Raw genomic sequence first — 14,771 nt, 5'->3', positions numbered from 1 at the left:
GTCGTAGACCCGGTGCTGCATGTGGCAGGATGACAATTATATAAAAGGAGGGCTTTGTCTAGGCGTGCACGACTTCAAAGCCCAAAGAAGCGGGGCCCGTTTCCTCTCCGAGCTGTAATTGACGCCTGCTGCAGTATCACGTAAACGCGCCGCGTAATCGTCTGCCTGCAGAAGGCCGCAAAATCGTTGCCGCACTCTGTCCATGCATGACATGTGACTACGATCCCTGAAATAGCACATCCTCCGTAGCGGAACAACCTCCCCCATGATCCCTTTCACAGCGCGTTCTAAGGTGGCAAACATTGACGCTGCGTGCGTGGACTCGTCATGACAGCTGTAAGCCATTCTATTTATAGTTCAGTAAAGAGAACACGGGAAAATGCACAGAGAATTAAATAAAACCTCATTACCGGTATAATATTTACTCTGCTTTATTGATTCCAGTTCCTGCACAGGTTGGCTGGATGTAATCAGACACCTTTAAAAAGGCAGCTACAGGTTGACTTTCCATTCGTAAATTGTGTTTCCGTGATCCAACTGATGTCCAAGAGATGTTGATCTTGCTACTGTGCAGCGACACTAGTAATACAACGCTAGACGTAGTTTTAACAGGACAGCATACTGCTGACCCGGCAGCACAACTACACAAAGCCACAGCACTGTGAAAAGACGCCGTCGGAACGAGGCGCTTTCCCCGTGGACATTGAGAGAGGCCTACGGGGCCGCAGCAGACGGCGTAATGAGGTCCACTTTCAGCATTTGCGCTCCCGTTTACTCACATCTGTCTGCAACTAGCCGACCCTTAATGCACACGCTGGAATGTCCAGGAAAACTGTTCGAGACTGCAATCAGCCAGCCCTGTTTATGACCTCTATCACCCCCCCCCCCCCCCCCACATAAAACACAGTTTAAGGGTTTTAGATGTGCAGACGCAGCTAAAGGCCGTGACTTTTGGTTGAACCGCAGCGTCGAGAGAGATCAAGACGACTAATGAATATTGTTGCACTTCACCCCCCCCCCCCCACATTGATTCCCCTGTTGGGTGAAGACAACTCTATCCCCGTGGCAAGTCCCTGGCTTATCTCCCCGACAGCAAGGCAGCCGACTGACAGACGGGGCGGTTGGGGGGGGGTTGGGGTCTCTCTGGCCCTGTTTCAAGGTGGCGATCCGAGCCTGAAAGGTGTGAGCGGGTTTCCTGACCCAGGCGAGGGGGAAAGGGGAGGGGGTGTTGGATTATCACAGAGAGCAGGCGGCTGGGGGAAGACTGGGGAGACAGAAAGTGAGAGGAGACGGGGAGAAAAGGTGGCAGGTGGCTGTAGGAGCGTACGTAGGTTAGCTTAGCATAAAGATAGCACCTGCGCCTCTGAAGTGGAATACACTTTATATCCTGTAAAAAAACACACTTTTGGCTGTACACTCATATTTACATTGTTCTGTGTGTGAGCAGTACAACCCGGCATGGACTCACATCACAAAGCCCGGCTTATTAAAAAAATAAAATAAAAAGGCTGCAAACACATTCTCATCGATCACACCTGTGTGATGCGAAATGACTTTGACGCGGCGACGCCGCAGCGGACGCGTCTGTACGAGCGCAAGGCGTCAATAATTTATGGGGGGAATAAACAGCATCAACGCGACTTCGACTTCGTCTTCTGGATCCATCCTCTGAGACCCGGAGGACAACTGGATAATAAACTGACGAATAAGCAGGAAATTTGAAACCGCTCGGGTGGTGAGTGCGCCTGCATTAAGTATCACTGCGAGGAGGAGAGAGGTACACACAACTCCACGTGTGATGTTCTTGGATTATACAGAGATTAATTTGGTCAAAGCCCCCGGTCAGGGGAGAGCCGTGCAGGAGGCCAGCTGCCGCAGTAATTCATCCCATTTGGCTTCAACTCGAGCAAAAAAGAGAAAAGAAGAGAGAAGCGGCCGAATCGTGTGTGTGTGTCCCGGTGTCACAGAGACACAAAGAGCTGCAGGCTCATTATTTCGGACTTACTGTCCTCCAATCAGAGTTGGTGACACAGCTGGGAGAGCAAGGGAGGGGGGGGGGGGGGGCTGGACACTGCTACGCTAATCCATTAGCCACCTGTTTGGGGTGGAGGGAAATTCACGCTTGATTACATTTCATCTTCCCCACCAAAAGTGTTGCGTTGAGTCAATAATAAAGCGTCGTAAAGACAGAAATATGGTATTTGTTTTTTTTGTATTGGGATGTTTCCTTCATTCATAGTGACGTTTTATTGTTCCTTCATCCTTCTCCTCGTTTCATTCAGATTACGCGTTTCAGTGAAATTGTTCTCTTGGCGCATCTCCATCTTAAATGTGTTGCTTTGTGGGAAAGCCCGGTGGGTTAGACGATTATCATTATGACTGAGCCAATGATATCAAACCAAAGTTGTTTTACATTTTCTCCAATGATTACATGTAATGAGACAAAATTACCTCCAGAACTAGGATTTTAAAATCATTTCCCACGGATTAAAAGTTGTTCGGTGTCCCTGGCCGCTGCGCTCTGCGTCTGCTTATGTTGTTTTATGCACTCAGCACTCGATCCTCTCCTCTGGCTTTAAAGGGAAATGCACTGGCCAACAGCAGCGACTACTCTGCAGCCACGCAGGAACGAGGTGCCGCTCGGCTCCTTCGCAAATCCAAGGACGCCGCATCGGAGCGCCGCGCGGCGCAGCTTTCCTCTCCGCACGTGTGCATCGGGCAGATGTGGAAACGGACCGCGAGCGAACCAAGCGCCACAGATACATTCCTGCTCCCTTAAGAGTCACCTCTGGTCTAACGAGGTCCCAGTGGCTTCATTTCACCGTTCACCACACACGCCTCCAGATGTGCACAGCCTCTGGCGTCCCCACTCGCTCCCTCCCCAGGACATTTGCACAGTAGTTTCTCACCACTGGAAATATATGCACATACTTCATCTCTATACACATGTATCTTACCCGTTTATAACCTCCTTTATTGCATGTATATATATATTATATAATTTTATATTTTTCTCCTTATATTGCACCAATCACCAAGACAAATGCCATAGTTTGGAAGGCTTCCGAACTACAACGACTGATTCATGAGAGGTGCGGCTGTTATGAGATAAGATAATATCACCGGAGGTAAAACTTCGATTGGAATGGCCTTGGACAGACGAAAAAAAAGAGGACGACGGCAACAACTGAGAGTAGTAGCAACACATTTCCCCGTGGATCAGTCGGCTGGATGTCATGATTGATGACACCTCCTGTTTCAACGCCTCCTGAAGGGCCCCTGAGGCAGCGAGCCGGCTGATGACGCACCTCGTGGGAGAAATTACAGGAAATGATAGCGGCTCTTTTGTCCCCGGAGCAAAGACTCACGATAAGTGGAACTGGTGCCAGGTTGTAATTACAATGATCTTTGTTCGTTTGCTTTATTTACATTAACTGTTCTTCTTCATTTTAGGCTACTGATTGACTATTTGTATGTCCTTTTGGGCATTCTCATCAACAAAGTATCTACAACTGTTTTTACAACCAAAGGGTTGAACGTGGATATCATTAGCACCCACAGCTGTTAAGCCAGCAGCTCATGTCCGTCGTGGTAAAATCCACAGATACGCCGACCGATCGGATTCGGTCACTGAAGCGCCGTTGTGAGAGGCTCACCGTGGTCTAAGATGACGAGCTGCGCGCTGGACTGGATGTTGCCCGCGTCGTTCTCCGCGAGGCACTGATAGAAGCCCTCGTCCGACTTGACCAGACCCAGAACCTGCAGGTTGTGCTCCTTCTACACAACAGGAAGCGGGGGAAAAGAAGAAATACGAGCGGTTATTAGCATTAAGTAGCATTTGCACCCAAGCTCCAATGAAGCTATGAAGGTACGAGAGGCTGTACTTTATTGTCAAATAATGTTATTATGGCTCAATAAAGTATTCTAATGAGTGTACTTTGCGCGACCGTTAGTTGTCATATCAGTTTTTAGCTCAAAAAAATGACAGAAAATGCCGCAAATGATCGTTTTCAGGGCAAAGCGAGCTTTCAGGACCGGACAACTCAGGTGGACGTCATGAGCGATGTGAATGGATGAGATGGTGCGAGATCTTGCAAGGAGACAACAAATTCACGTCGATCTCGTTGCTAACAGACGCGATGTTTCCAATGGTGTTTCTCTGTTGCACAGCAACAGACACACGTACGGGGACTATTTTCTCTCGGCTACTAAAATGCAAAATGCACAACGTATTGTGGCTACAACTATTTTGTGCTGAAAGGCAGCTATATATCTCAAATATATAATAATGTTACAGTCCGAGGGTTATCGCGCCTAACACCACCCTCAAACTGTAACATTATTAGACCATAAAGTAGTGGCTCGAGTACCTTATTAGAGCTTAAATAAATAAAGTACACCCCGGGACTCACTTTAGACTCTTATAAACTAGTATAATTCTTGATAACAATGACGTCAAAGCAAATAAAAAAAAAGGTGGAAAGGTAAACTCACAATTATTTTGAAGTAGTCACTGGGGATGACGGCATCTCCGTTCTTGACCCATTTGACGGTGGGAGCCGGCGACCCCGACACCTCGCACTCGAAGACGATGTCCATGGACTCGTAGGCATAGATGTTGTCCGGCCGCTTGACAAACCGAGGAGGAACTGTGGGAACCAGACGAGAAAAGGGGATTAAAAAAAATAAATCAAATTGACTAAACACTTTTAAAGCAAAGCCAATTTGTTAAAACTAACCGAGCACATTTCACTCGGCAAAGGAATCAGTCCAAGTGATGTCATGCCTCCCCTTTGAATTCACAGCTAAGAGAGGCTGGAAAGGACAACAAACAGCACCTACCTCACAACAACTTATCCAATTATTCCGCTGTACCCTTCACACGACTGCGACCTTTCCGGGAGATTTGATATTACGGTTCAATAACCTCGGTTCTTCATAAAAAATAAGAATAAAAACAGCCACTCAGGTACCAGTGCCGTGTGCCAGCGTGCCGCGCTGGCTGAGCGGAGCACTTGCAGATCTCCTTTGGTCCCTCTAATGAGGGCCAGAAAGGAGTTATTTGATCCGCTGGGGTGATACAGCGCCTCATCAATCTGTCCCAGAACAAGGTCAGCGGGAGCGCCGGGCCCGGGCCTCGTCCTCGCTCTATAATTGGACTGCATGTGTGTGTGAGGAGATGACGTGTGTGTGTGTGTGTGTGTGTGTGCAGGCGTTGCCGCCTCTGTGCCTTCTCTGATAAGCGGGCGACCCCGCCGACCACAGTTTGAATTACTGTACGGTGGAGCCTCGCCGCCGGGCCACTGGGCGCTGTGATAGCCGCTTATTAGCATCTGCACGCTGGCATTTCGCATTGGGCTGATTGGAGATTAGCAGCGTTGGTGGGGGGGGGGGACTCGGCTGAGTCGCAGGTTGTGGGGTCAAGTCCCCCTCACATGCTCGGTGCAGCAGCGGCTAATTTACTTCAGCGCGAAATGGCTGGTGAGCTGATTAGCATTCATTCAAGGTTCCAAACAGCGAGAGGACGGACGCTTCCATATTAGTTCTTTGTGGTTAAAATGCAACAGGCACTAATGTACACTATAAACAGTTCAGCAACAATAGTCAGCTGGCCAGCGACAGGACGGTGTTTTCCTAACGTGCACTCTGCCCTCCTGTTTAGTACAAAGGAGCAGAACTCGGGGGAAGTCACACTAAAAGAGATAGCGGCGAGCAATTGTCCCAATGTTTGCTCATCTAAGAAGCAAGAGGCCGCCGCGGTGTACTCTGGGAAAACAGCAGTGGCTTTAATCTTTAACCTACAGCTTTAAATTGCAAACTGAGACGATGAAGTGATGGACTGTTTTGTATGTTAATGGTTTCTGCAGAGATAAACCATAAAAAACAAAAGTCAAACGTAGATGCGGCTTTAGAAATTCGCTGCATTAAAATATAATAAATCATAGAGACGTTTTGAGCTCCACATTTGTTTAAATATTGGAAATGTGAATTCTTGCGCTGCTATTGTGCAGACAAAACAGAGACCTGTCACTTTCCTCATCAAGTTGCCTCGCTTGCTATATTTATACCCTCCTACAGTGGGCTCAACCGCTCATTGTCAGCTCCACATTGTCAAAAGATTCTCCAAGATTGTCAAAACTTATTTTGAGAAACACATTTTCATAAAAGCATGTGCTTGGAGTAGAAAATGAAAAAATCTCAAACTTTCACAAATGAAACGTATCCAACGATGTAACCCGCGAGTAGGAGTCTCTCTGCCGCAGAATGACAGTCTTACAATCCCATCGCACGAGGAAGCAGAACAAGTCAAACTCCGACCACCAGATCGAGATTATTGAAGCTTTCCCTTAATGAGCGTCCAGCTGCCGGGGAGAATATCGACGACTGGGCCGAGGGTAGAAACGAGGCCTGTGGACTGGATCACTGAATGATCGTCAAGACACCCATCACCCCTCTGTGTGTGTGTGTGTGTGTGTGTACACTGGTGTCCCCTGCAGCAAGATGTGTGAACTGTGAATAATGCGTTTCAGTGTGGCGTCTCCTGGATATTTGCCTGTAGTAGTTTTGCAACAGAGGCAGGTGGGATGCTTGGTTTACTTTGGAGCGTCAGGGAGACCGTGTTAGGAAACCTGTGTTTGTGTGTGTGCATGTGAATAAACCCAAACATGTCTGCGTACCAGTACTATACGCTGCACACAATGTATTTGCTTCAGGCCGACGGCTCGATGTGCGATGTGCGTGTTCACGTGCCTGCTCACGCGTGCCAACATATGCCTCCGTACGTCCATGCTGTTTCAATCTCTGCACGACCACGAGGTTTTGCAATACATTGCAATGCCTTTGAAAGAACAGAGAGTGTGTGTGTGTGTGTGAGAGAGTGTGCAGGGCCCCGCGGTGAGGTTTGCTGTTGACAGGTACCCCCCACCACCCCCCCCCCTCTCTCTCCCTCTCTCTCTTTTTCTCTATTTTTTTTCTGCCCAACTTAGTCCTTCTATAACTCCCGGTTTATCTCTCCATCTTCGGCCTCCCCCTCCCTCTCCCCATCGGAGCAGACATGCACCATTTATCTAAAAGCCGATTAGACATTTGGAACCTATTGGACGGAGCAATGAGTAGAAATGCCTAAATATAGTGGTGCTGCTTGAGCGATGGGGTGGAAGAAGCTTTCAGGACTTAACAGAGCGGTGGTTTGTGTGTGTGTGTGTGTGTGTGTGTGTGTCATGTCAGATGATGGGTGCAGACATCAGCAACCAACTGCAGCTGTTGGTCAACTCAAACATCCCCGACGCTCCTGTGAACAAAAATTGGAAACTTCTTTCTCAAAAATAAGCAAATAGCACGAAGAACCTTGTCAATAATGTGAAAGGAACTCAAAAAGGTATGTAGAAATTATTTCATGTGACACATTCAGGAAATATGTGCACGTTCATCGCATGCCTACTTGCTTGATTGACAGCGGTCTTAGCCTACCGCGCACTGCCACGCTCCTCATCTGACTGACAAATGATGCCGATGAAAAAAGTGATAAATGAAAAACCAGAAAATAGTGTGATGTCACATAAACACACCAAGGCCACGTTTTCTTACAATCACACCTACAAAAACACACAACTCCATGAGCTGGAATGCGTCCACACAGGCCGACTTGTATTCATTGGAACATAAATAATACTCTCTAATGAAAAGGGAATCCAACAGAGACAAAACAAAGGAACGGCAAGAGAGAGAGAGAGAGAGAGAGAGAGATAAAAACAATTTTAAAAGTGGGAGAGCAGCCGAAAAAATTCCAATGCCAGTGCTTGGAGGGCTGGTGTTGCGTCTCCGGCCTGCAGCTTAGTAAAAGGAGCATCAACGACTTACACCGACTCCAGTGAACTACTGAAAGAGGGCCACGTAAAGGTCATGCGAGTGTGTCTCACAGTGAGCTTGTTAAAACAAAACCCCCACGTAGGATTCCTGGAGGGATTCCGGGCGGATCACTTTACCCAAAGCCCCCCCCCCAGCCGCCCGGGACACGCCGACGAGCGGGGCGCGATGAGGAGCCGACGCAAAGTGGTGAAATATCGAGCAGAAAGCAGCAGGAAGTGGGAGACATTCTGCGGCTGGAGGAATAAATGCTCATAACATCTGGAGCCCAGCGGCCCTCCGCTGATTTTCCTTCTCCCTCCGCTTGTCCTGAGCCCAGGTAGCTTCGCGAGGTCGAACAATTGCTCTCGGGGGGGCCGTCGGGCTTTAACTCTGCGGGCAAGTGGGAGTCGCACTGCGGTAATTACCCATCCTGCACTTCCAAAGATAACAGCTCTGCTCCTAATCCCGCTCAAAACAAACAAGCTTCAGCAGCGAGGAATGCAAGCAGCTCGGTGTTTGTTCTCTCCTCGGTCATCCAGGGGAGCGCGGCGTCCTGCGGGAGGCGGAGTTCAATCTCCGGCTGCGTTTGTTGACTTGAGGAGTCGAGTGGAAGCAGAGCTCGTCCCTGAAACGCTGACACAAAGCCCTCTCGGTGGTTTGGTCGACGGTGCTTCCGCTGCACACGGCGACCACAGCTCGCTCTTGTTATTGTAATCTGCTGTATCAATCACTGCATCTAACGCTAAATGACTGTTTTTCATCAAATAAAGCTTATGCATTCTCCAAATAGGAGAAGATGTTTTACAGTTCCAAGAAGCAGCTTTGTTTGCCGATGGAGAAACAGTTTGGATACTTAGGTTTTTGTAAAGTAAATGAGTATATTTAGAACAATCGCTGCAACAACATCCTTCCCGACACTCACGGGAGCTACCAACGCGTCCTCGATTGGCTGCGTCAAAATAAAAGCTCTTAAAGTGGGACGTTTACGCCAAAGCGTTTATAAGAAAATGTGTTAATCCCTCACTAAACGGCTTCAGCAGCTCCGACCCAACAGAACAAGTCTGCCCGCCCTGCAGCTATGAGCCAGATGAGCCAGGTCACACCGACTTAGTGGGTGGAATCACCACGGGACACACACACACACACACACACACACACACACACACACACACAGCACTCCATCATGTCGCTGTGGCCTGTATGACACAGACAGCAGATGAAAGCAGACCAAAGAGAGGGCGTCCGTGGGAAGCGTGCAGAGACACCTTTGGAAAAGGGAAAAGGCGTGCGAGCCTCGAGAGGCTGGCGTCCCTTTAATAGCTGCGCGGAAAGTTCCCTTCGTATGTTTTGGACGGGATGTCCCTCCTCTGTGACGCTGCAGGTGGGGAGGAAAACTAAAAAAACAGAACCAAAATATCCAGCAGATCTTTATCCCGTCTCTAATTCTTCCACGCGCCATTAAAAACAACTGAACACAATTCAGACAAGAAAAACAGCCTCTCCACCGCATTTTCCTCTGACGCGTCGCAGGTTCTTCTTCGCTCTTTACGTAGAGATGATGTAGAATCAATGAGTGAAGAAGAGAAAAGAAGAAGTTCGAAGTGACACATCTAGTTTTTTTTTTTTAAGGCCATTTGTGTAACTGGCATGAAAACCCTCCTCCCGTCTGTGGTTATAAATCCTCGCCACGTAGAGGGAGGACATTTAACGGGGGGGGGGCGTTGATTTCCTGCATGTCAGCGCTGCACAAAGAACAATCAAGTTGATGACACGATAGCACGAGGCCTCGATAGAGGAGGGCCGCTGAGGTCATAAAAAGGGGAAGCATACATGTTTGTGGAGAGACTATTTCGGTGCTGCAAACACACACACACACACACACACACACACACACACACACACACACACACACACACACACACACACACACACACACACACACACACACACACACACACACACACACACACACACACACACACACACACACACACACACACACACACACTCACTCACTCACTAACAGTCCAGCTGTGGGTGGTGCCCCCGTCATGCGAGACCATAATCAAAAGCTGCTGCCTCCTCTGGGCTCGTTTATCCTCCCGCAGGCGTCACAGCGGAGTCACATTGAACACACACACACACACACACACACACACACACACGCGTACACGCACACACACAAACGCGCATCAAGCAATCCTAAATGACACGTGGAGGGCGGACGGAGTTCTACCGTCGCCTCACTGCAATGTCGGATTGGGTTTGAGTTTACACGTTAGCGGCTGTAATCTCTTCATCATACAGGCCCCTTTGATTAGATTTAATAATAAAAGAAAGGACGCGCTGCTCTGCGGGTCCCCGCCGCTTATTTCGGCGCCCACACAATCTCCTGTTTTCCAGTTTCACATTGCAAAGAGCGGCTCGGCCCCTTCTGACGCGCCGGCCTTTTGGTAGTAAGCGGTACTTTTATCGTGTGTTATGTTAGTTGTTCGGGGCACCGAGCTGTTTTTTTTTTTGCTAACAAGCCTGATTTATTATAAACAGGAAGACAACAAAGCCCTCAAGTGGTAAAGAGGCATGTTTGGCTTTCTCAACGATTTACTCAATAATTTGATCATTTAATTTCTGAGTGCCTGAGAATCCTTCTGCCCCATCTTCCACGAGCCCCCCCCGACGCCTTTAACCGGTTGTTGGTAGAACAACCTTTTTAAAACCACATAAACGGCACAAGTTACCGAAGCGCGTCGATTAAAGCGGTGAGACCGCAGGTGTGAACGTGCCGCCGAGGCCGTTTCAACCTCTGAACAACAGCAGAGACCGAGCACGCGTAGCGAATACAGGCGTGTAGACTGCGTGCATATCTGAGGAGTCTAACCTGCTGACCCCCCCCCTCGAGCTACCTGCAGGTGTGAACCTCTCAACGTTCCCTTAGCAGGTGAACACGCCGGTTGTCGTGGTTACCGCGGCACCGGAGGCCCCCGTGAGGTGTTGGGATGCTCGTATGGATCCGTCCCGCACTCTGATTTGCGTGAGGGGTCTTGAGGGGATCAATTGACCTTTCAAGTGTCACGTCTGTTGTCAAGTGAGCGAATCAATGCCACAATGTGCCGTCTTTATGGTTCAGGGCGAGGCAAATGTGATTTAGGCCCCCCCCTCCCCCCCCCCGTGAGTCGACGGCGCGGGATTTAATCAAACTGTTTTATCGCGTTACGATGATGGATGTCTCTCAAAAATATTCAGAGAGAGCTGGTCAATCGAATCCTCTGCAATTTCGTCACATTGGAGGTGAAGGCTGGGGAGGGGGCGTCGGGGGGCGGACTTAAAACGAGTGAAGCGCGACGTCCACCTGTGAGCCGATCCGATTTGACATCGCCGCTTGACGACTGTCGGCTGCGAGCGACGGGAAGTGATGAAAGCGCGGTGGAGGGGTGATGAAGGGGGGCAGGGATTAGGTGGAGGAAAAGGAGACGGAGTCACAGCAGGGGAGTGGGAGGGGATTGAGTCTCGAGGCCCCCCCCCCCCCCCATCCCCCTATTCTTAAGTCATCTTGCACCAAATCCTGTGGACTTGCTTCACCTGGGAAAAGCACACAAGGTGTTTTCCCCACCAGCACGACGTCGCAGCTACTTATGTTATTTTGCATTGTTTAAAACTTTTTTTTAATAACTACTGTACACATCTATTTTATTCACGTTTTAATCCCTGTTCTGCTACCTGTAGGATGTGACCGTTGCTCTTTGTGGTACCTGTCCCGCCCCTCCTCTGTGATTGGACGGCTGGGCAAAGTTGAACAAAGCTCAACTCTCGACCAGCGAAAGGGACGTCACACTTTCTCGAGAAGAAAAAACAAAAAACAATTGGAGCATCGGGGCGGTTTGCTCGGCTGCGTTTGGCTTCGAAAGCGTTGTCGTGCAATGCCGCAGTTTTAATTTGCAACATAAAGCGTGCTTCATTTATGTTCCTCTGATTTATAACCCCAGCTGCAGGTAACTCAGGGAGGACGCTGTGATTCAACGCCACTTGCGTTTGCTGATTCACAGGTTGGGCAGCACAGCAGCTCGCATGAAGACAAATAATCCTTGTTAGAGGCTCCGCGCGGCTCGCTTATCGTCACGGCATGAGGCCCGGGGGGGGGGGGGGGGGGGGCCGCGTACGGAATAATTGGGCCGCATCGCCGTGTTGTTTTTGTGCTTTTGGGAACGACACCACGGCACCGACGGCGTTTGTGTATTTTGGAGCAGTCGTGCACAAATGAGGTTCTTACTTTCAAAGTAGCACTTGGAAAGTGAAGATTAGTCAGCGTTCACTGGGGACGCAGCAGCTGTTGCTTCCGAAGGAGTGATAATTAAAGCCGATAAAGAAACATGTCTTAAAATGAGTATGTCCAGAATTTCAAATTGCAACTCAACTCAATTTTGAGTGATAAACAGTAAAGAATCAGCACCGGGGCTTTGTTTCTCACGGAATCGGCCTAAAATTAGAACAAACATGAGTTTCACCTGAAGCTCAAAAACAGATCATTTGTTGTTACACAGGAAAACAACTAAATTCTTCCTTTACGCTGAAATGTAACACGGAGCATGAAAACAAGGCTGATTATTTTGTTTACTATTTAAATCCTCCTTTGTGATGATTCTGGATCTGTAAGCTGCATCTCTCTCTATTTGCAGGGCAAAACGAGAGTTCTGTGAATGCCTCCTAAAAGGCATTTAAAATAAGCTCATCCCCAAACACAATCAGATGAAATGAGACCGCCATCGACTGCTTTCGGCGCTCCGCCGCCGCACTCGGACTCTGCATGACGCGTCGCTCGCCATCGCTCCTCGCTGATCCTCCAGCCGCTGCTTTCATTTCAGCCCTTGTTCCCAATTCATCGCCATTTCGCCGACACTGAGCGGACAGACGCCGTGGGGGTGCGCGAGGCTACCTTGCATGGTGAGTTGGGCCTGGGCTTCGACGGTGGCGTTGCCGCTGTCCGCCGCGCAGGTGTAGACGCCGGCGTCCTCCTCCGTCAGGTTGGAGATCTGCAGGCTGCCTCCGCCCAGCAGCTCCACGCGGCCCTCGCTGGTACAGGAGGAGGGGAGGTCGAGGGGGAGAAAGGGGAGAAAGTGAGTCAAGTCGTCCGTGCATCGGTGACCTTTTAGGGCTTCGCCACGTGCAACACCATCAGCATCATATGCAAGAGACCTCAACATCTTCTTAAAAACCACACTTATGAAATATGTAAAAAAAGGATGTAATTACAGGCCACTTCTGGCTGAGTGACTGAAATGTAAAGGTTCTGTTGAGGTCCACGTATACCTAAATAGCCTGAGGACGAGTCCACATCTGTCACCGCTCACCAACCCCTGAATCAAAGACCTTAAAATCGGTCTGATGTCCTGAAAATGGAACGATTTGTCTAAACAGAGAAGCTTTACTGACGGCGCTACAATCCGGAGATCTTGTGACGCAAACGAATGCTTTCAAAGAGTAAATGTACCAAGTGACACCGGGGCTACAGCCTGTGCTGCAGTTTGCACCGTACAAAGTGACATCGCCCCACCAAAGGCGCCGTTTGCCTCCGTCAGCCGCCGATTAACGCAGCCAATCACACGGAGGAGACGGGATCGTGGAGTTTTGCCAGGTTCATACCCTTGACAAGTCGACTTTTATCTTCTCCCGATGCCGTTTCCGCCTTTCGTCCCTCCGCTCAATCGCTCTGAAATGCATGAATTCATGCCTAAGAGACGAACCGTGGCAGAGGAGGACTGAGCGAGCGGCCGAGAGCGCCAGCAGGGTCACGCATTCCAGAGACGTCATCCATCGTAAATATTTATCACTCCTATTTCACGTCCGATCCCAAAATGTAACCACACATCTATTCGTGCAGCCTCTTTTTGAACCAGTGACCCTCCTCCGTTTCATTTCGAACTAGATTTTTTTCGCCCCCCCCCCCCCCCCCCCCCCCAACAGGCCCGGAGGGAAGCGGCCCCGTCGCTGAGCTCCGGCCTGCATCAACAACCACGGGAGCAGAGCGGGGAGGCCGAGAGCGAAGGAGGCGGCTCTCTGAGAACTCTGCATTCAGAGAGAAAGCGGCGCGGTGCCGCGTGGAGGGACGGCGGCGGCTCGGCGAGCGCGGAGCTATCGGCCGGCTGTGGGCCGAGGACACACGCAGAGGTAAAGACAGCACGGGGGGGGGGGGAACAAACTCTACTCCGCAGGTTGATTTAGTGTGAACAAACCGCTGACTAGCTCGGGCTTCCGCCCAGGCTCTCGCTCCCCCCCCCCCCCCCACGACGAGCTCCGTATCCTGGCAGCCTCGGCCTCCGAGGCCATCTGCCAGTCTGCGTGCGGAGCGTTGGAGTGGCGCTCAACCTGCTGTCGCCGAAAATTTCTGTTTCCCTCCAAGAGTGCGAAGAAAGCGACCATTGACCGCACGAGCCACATAGTAGCGAACGAAACCAGGGGTGCAAAAGGGTGTATGCTAAAAACTTAAAATGCAATTAGCCATTAGCTTTGTGCAGTTTTCATACATTTTCGTCCCGGACGGCAGCAGCGACGTGAGCCTAAAGACGCTCAAGCAGAAAACTGGTTGACACAGATGTTATGAACGCCGCTGTGCTGTGAGAGGTTAGTGGCCGATGCAGGTTTGGCGCATTGCCGTCCATTGAAGCAGAGGTCGGCCACATTGGAAAAAAAAGCGTCAGCGACATTTTAAAAAGCCGGCAATCAAAATCCCCATTCCGATGACGTCCACTGTGCAACAATGCAGATCGAAGCTGCGGATGCTGCCTTGAAGTTGAAGATTTCTACCGCTCTCGAGGCAGAGATCCCATTCAACAAAAGCCTCTTTAACACGAGTTAGAGGGGGAAAATAAGACAGCAGCTGTTTTTTCTCTGCGACCAAAGATTACGCAGAACCACAGGAGGGCTGCTGA

General features: G+C 49.8%; 1 protein-coding gene across 39 annotated transcripts in view; it reads right to left on the bottom strand.

The window, feature by feature from the left end:
- Positions 1-14,771, bottom strand: part of neo1a (neogenin 1a) — a 110,898-nt gene that overhangs the window by 30,816 nt on the left and 65,311 nt on the right. For all 39 annotated transcript variants that reach the window (XM_078085694.1, XM_078085704.1, XM_078085703.1 and 36 more), the window contains 3 exons: positions 12,779-12,915; positions 4,495-4,649; positions 3,657-3,777 (listed from right to left, as the gene is read on the bottom strand). In XM_078085694.1, the coding sequence (XP_077941820.1) occupies positions 3,657-3,777; positions 4,495-4,649; positions 12,779-12,915 (413 nt within the window). The remainder of the gene's footprint in view (positions 1-3,656; positions 3,778-4,494; positions 4,650-12,778; positions 12,916-14,771) is intronic.

The sequence above is a fragment of the Gasterosteus aculeatus genome, chromosome 12, assembly GCF_964276395.1.
Source record: "Gasterosteus aculeatus chromosome 12, fGasAcu3.hap1.1, whole genome shotgun sequence".
Taxonomy (NCBI): domain Eukaryota; kingdom Metazoa; phylum Chordata; class Actinopteri; order Perciformes; family Gasterosteidae; genus Gasterosteus; species Gasterosteus aculeatus.
Note: the sequence above shows the minus strand (reverse complement) of the source record. Positions and strands in the feature narration are given on the sequence as shown.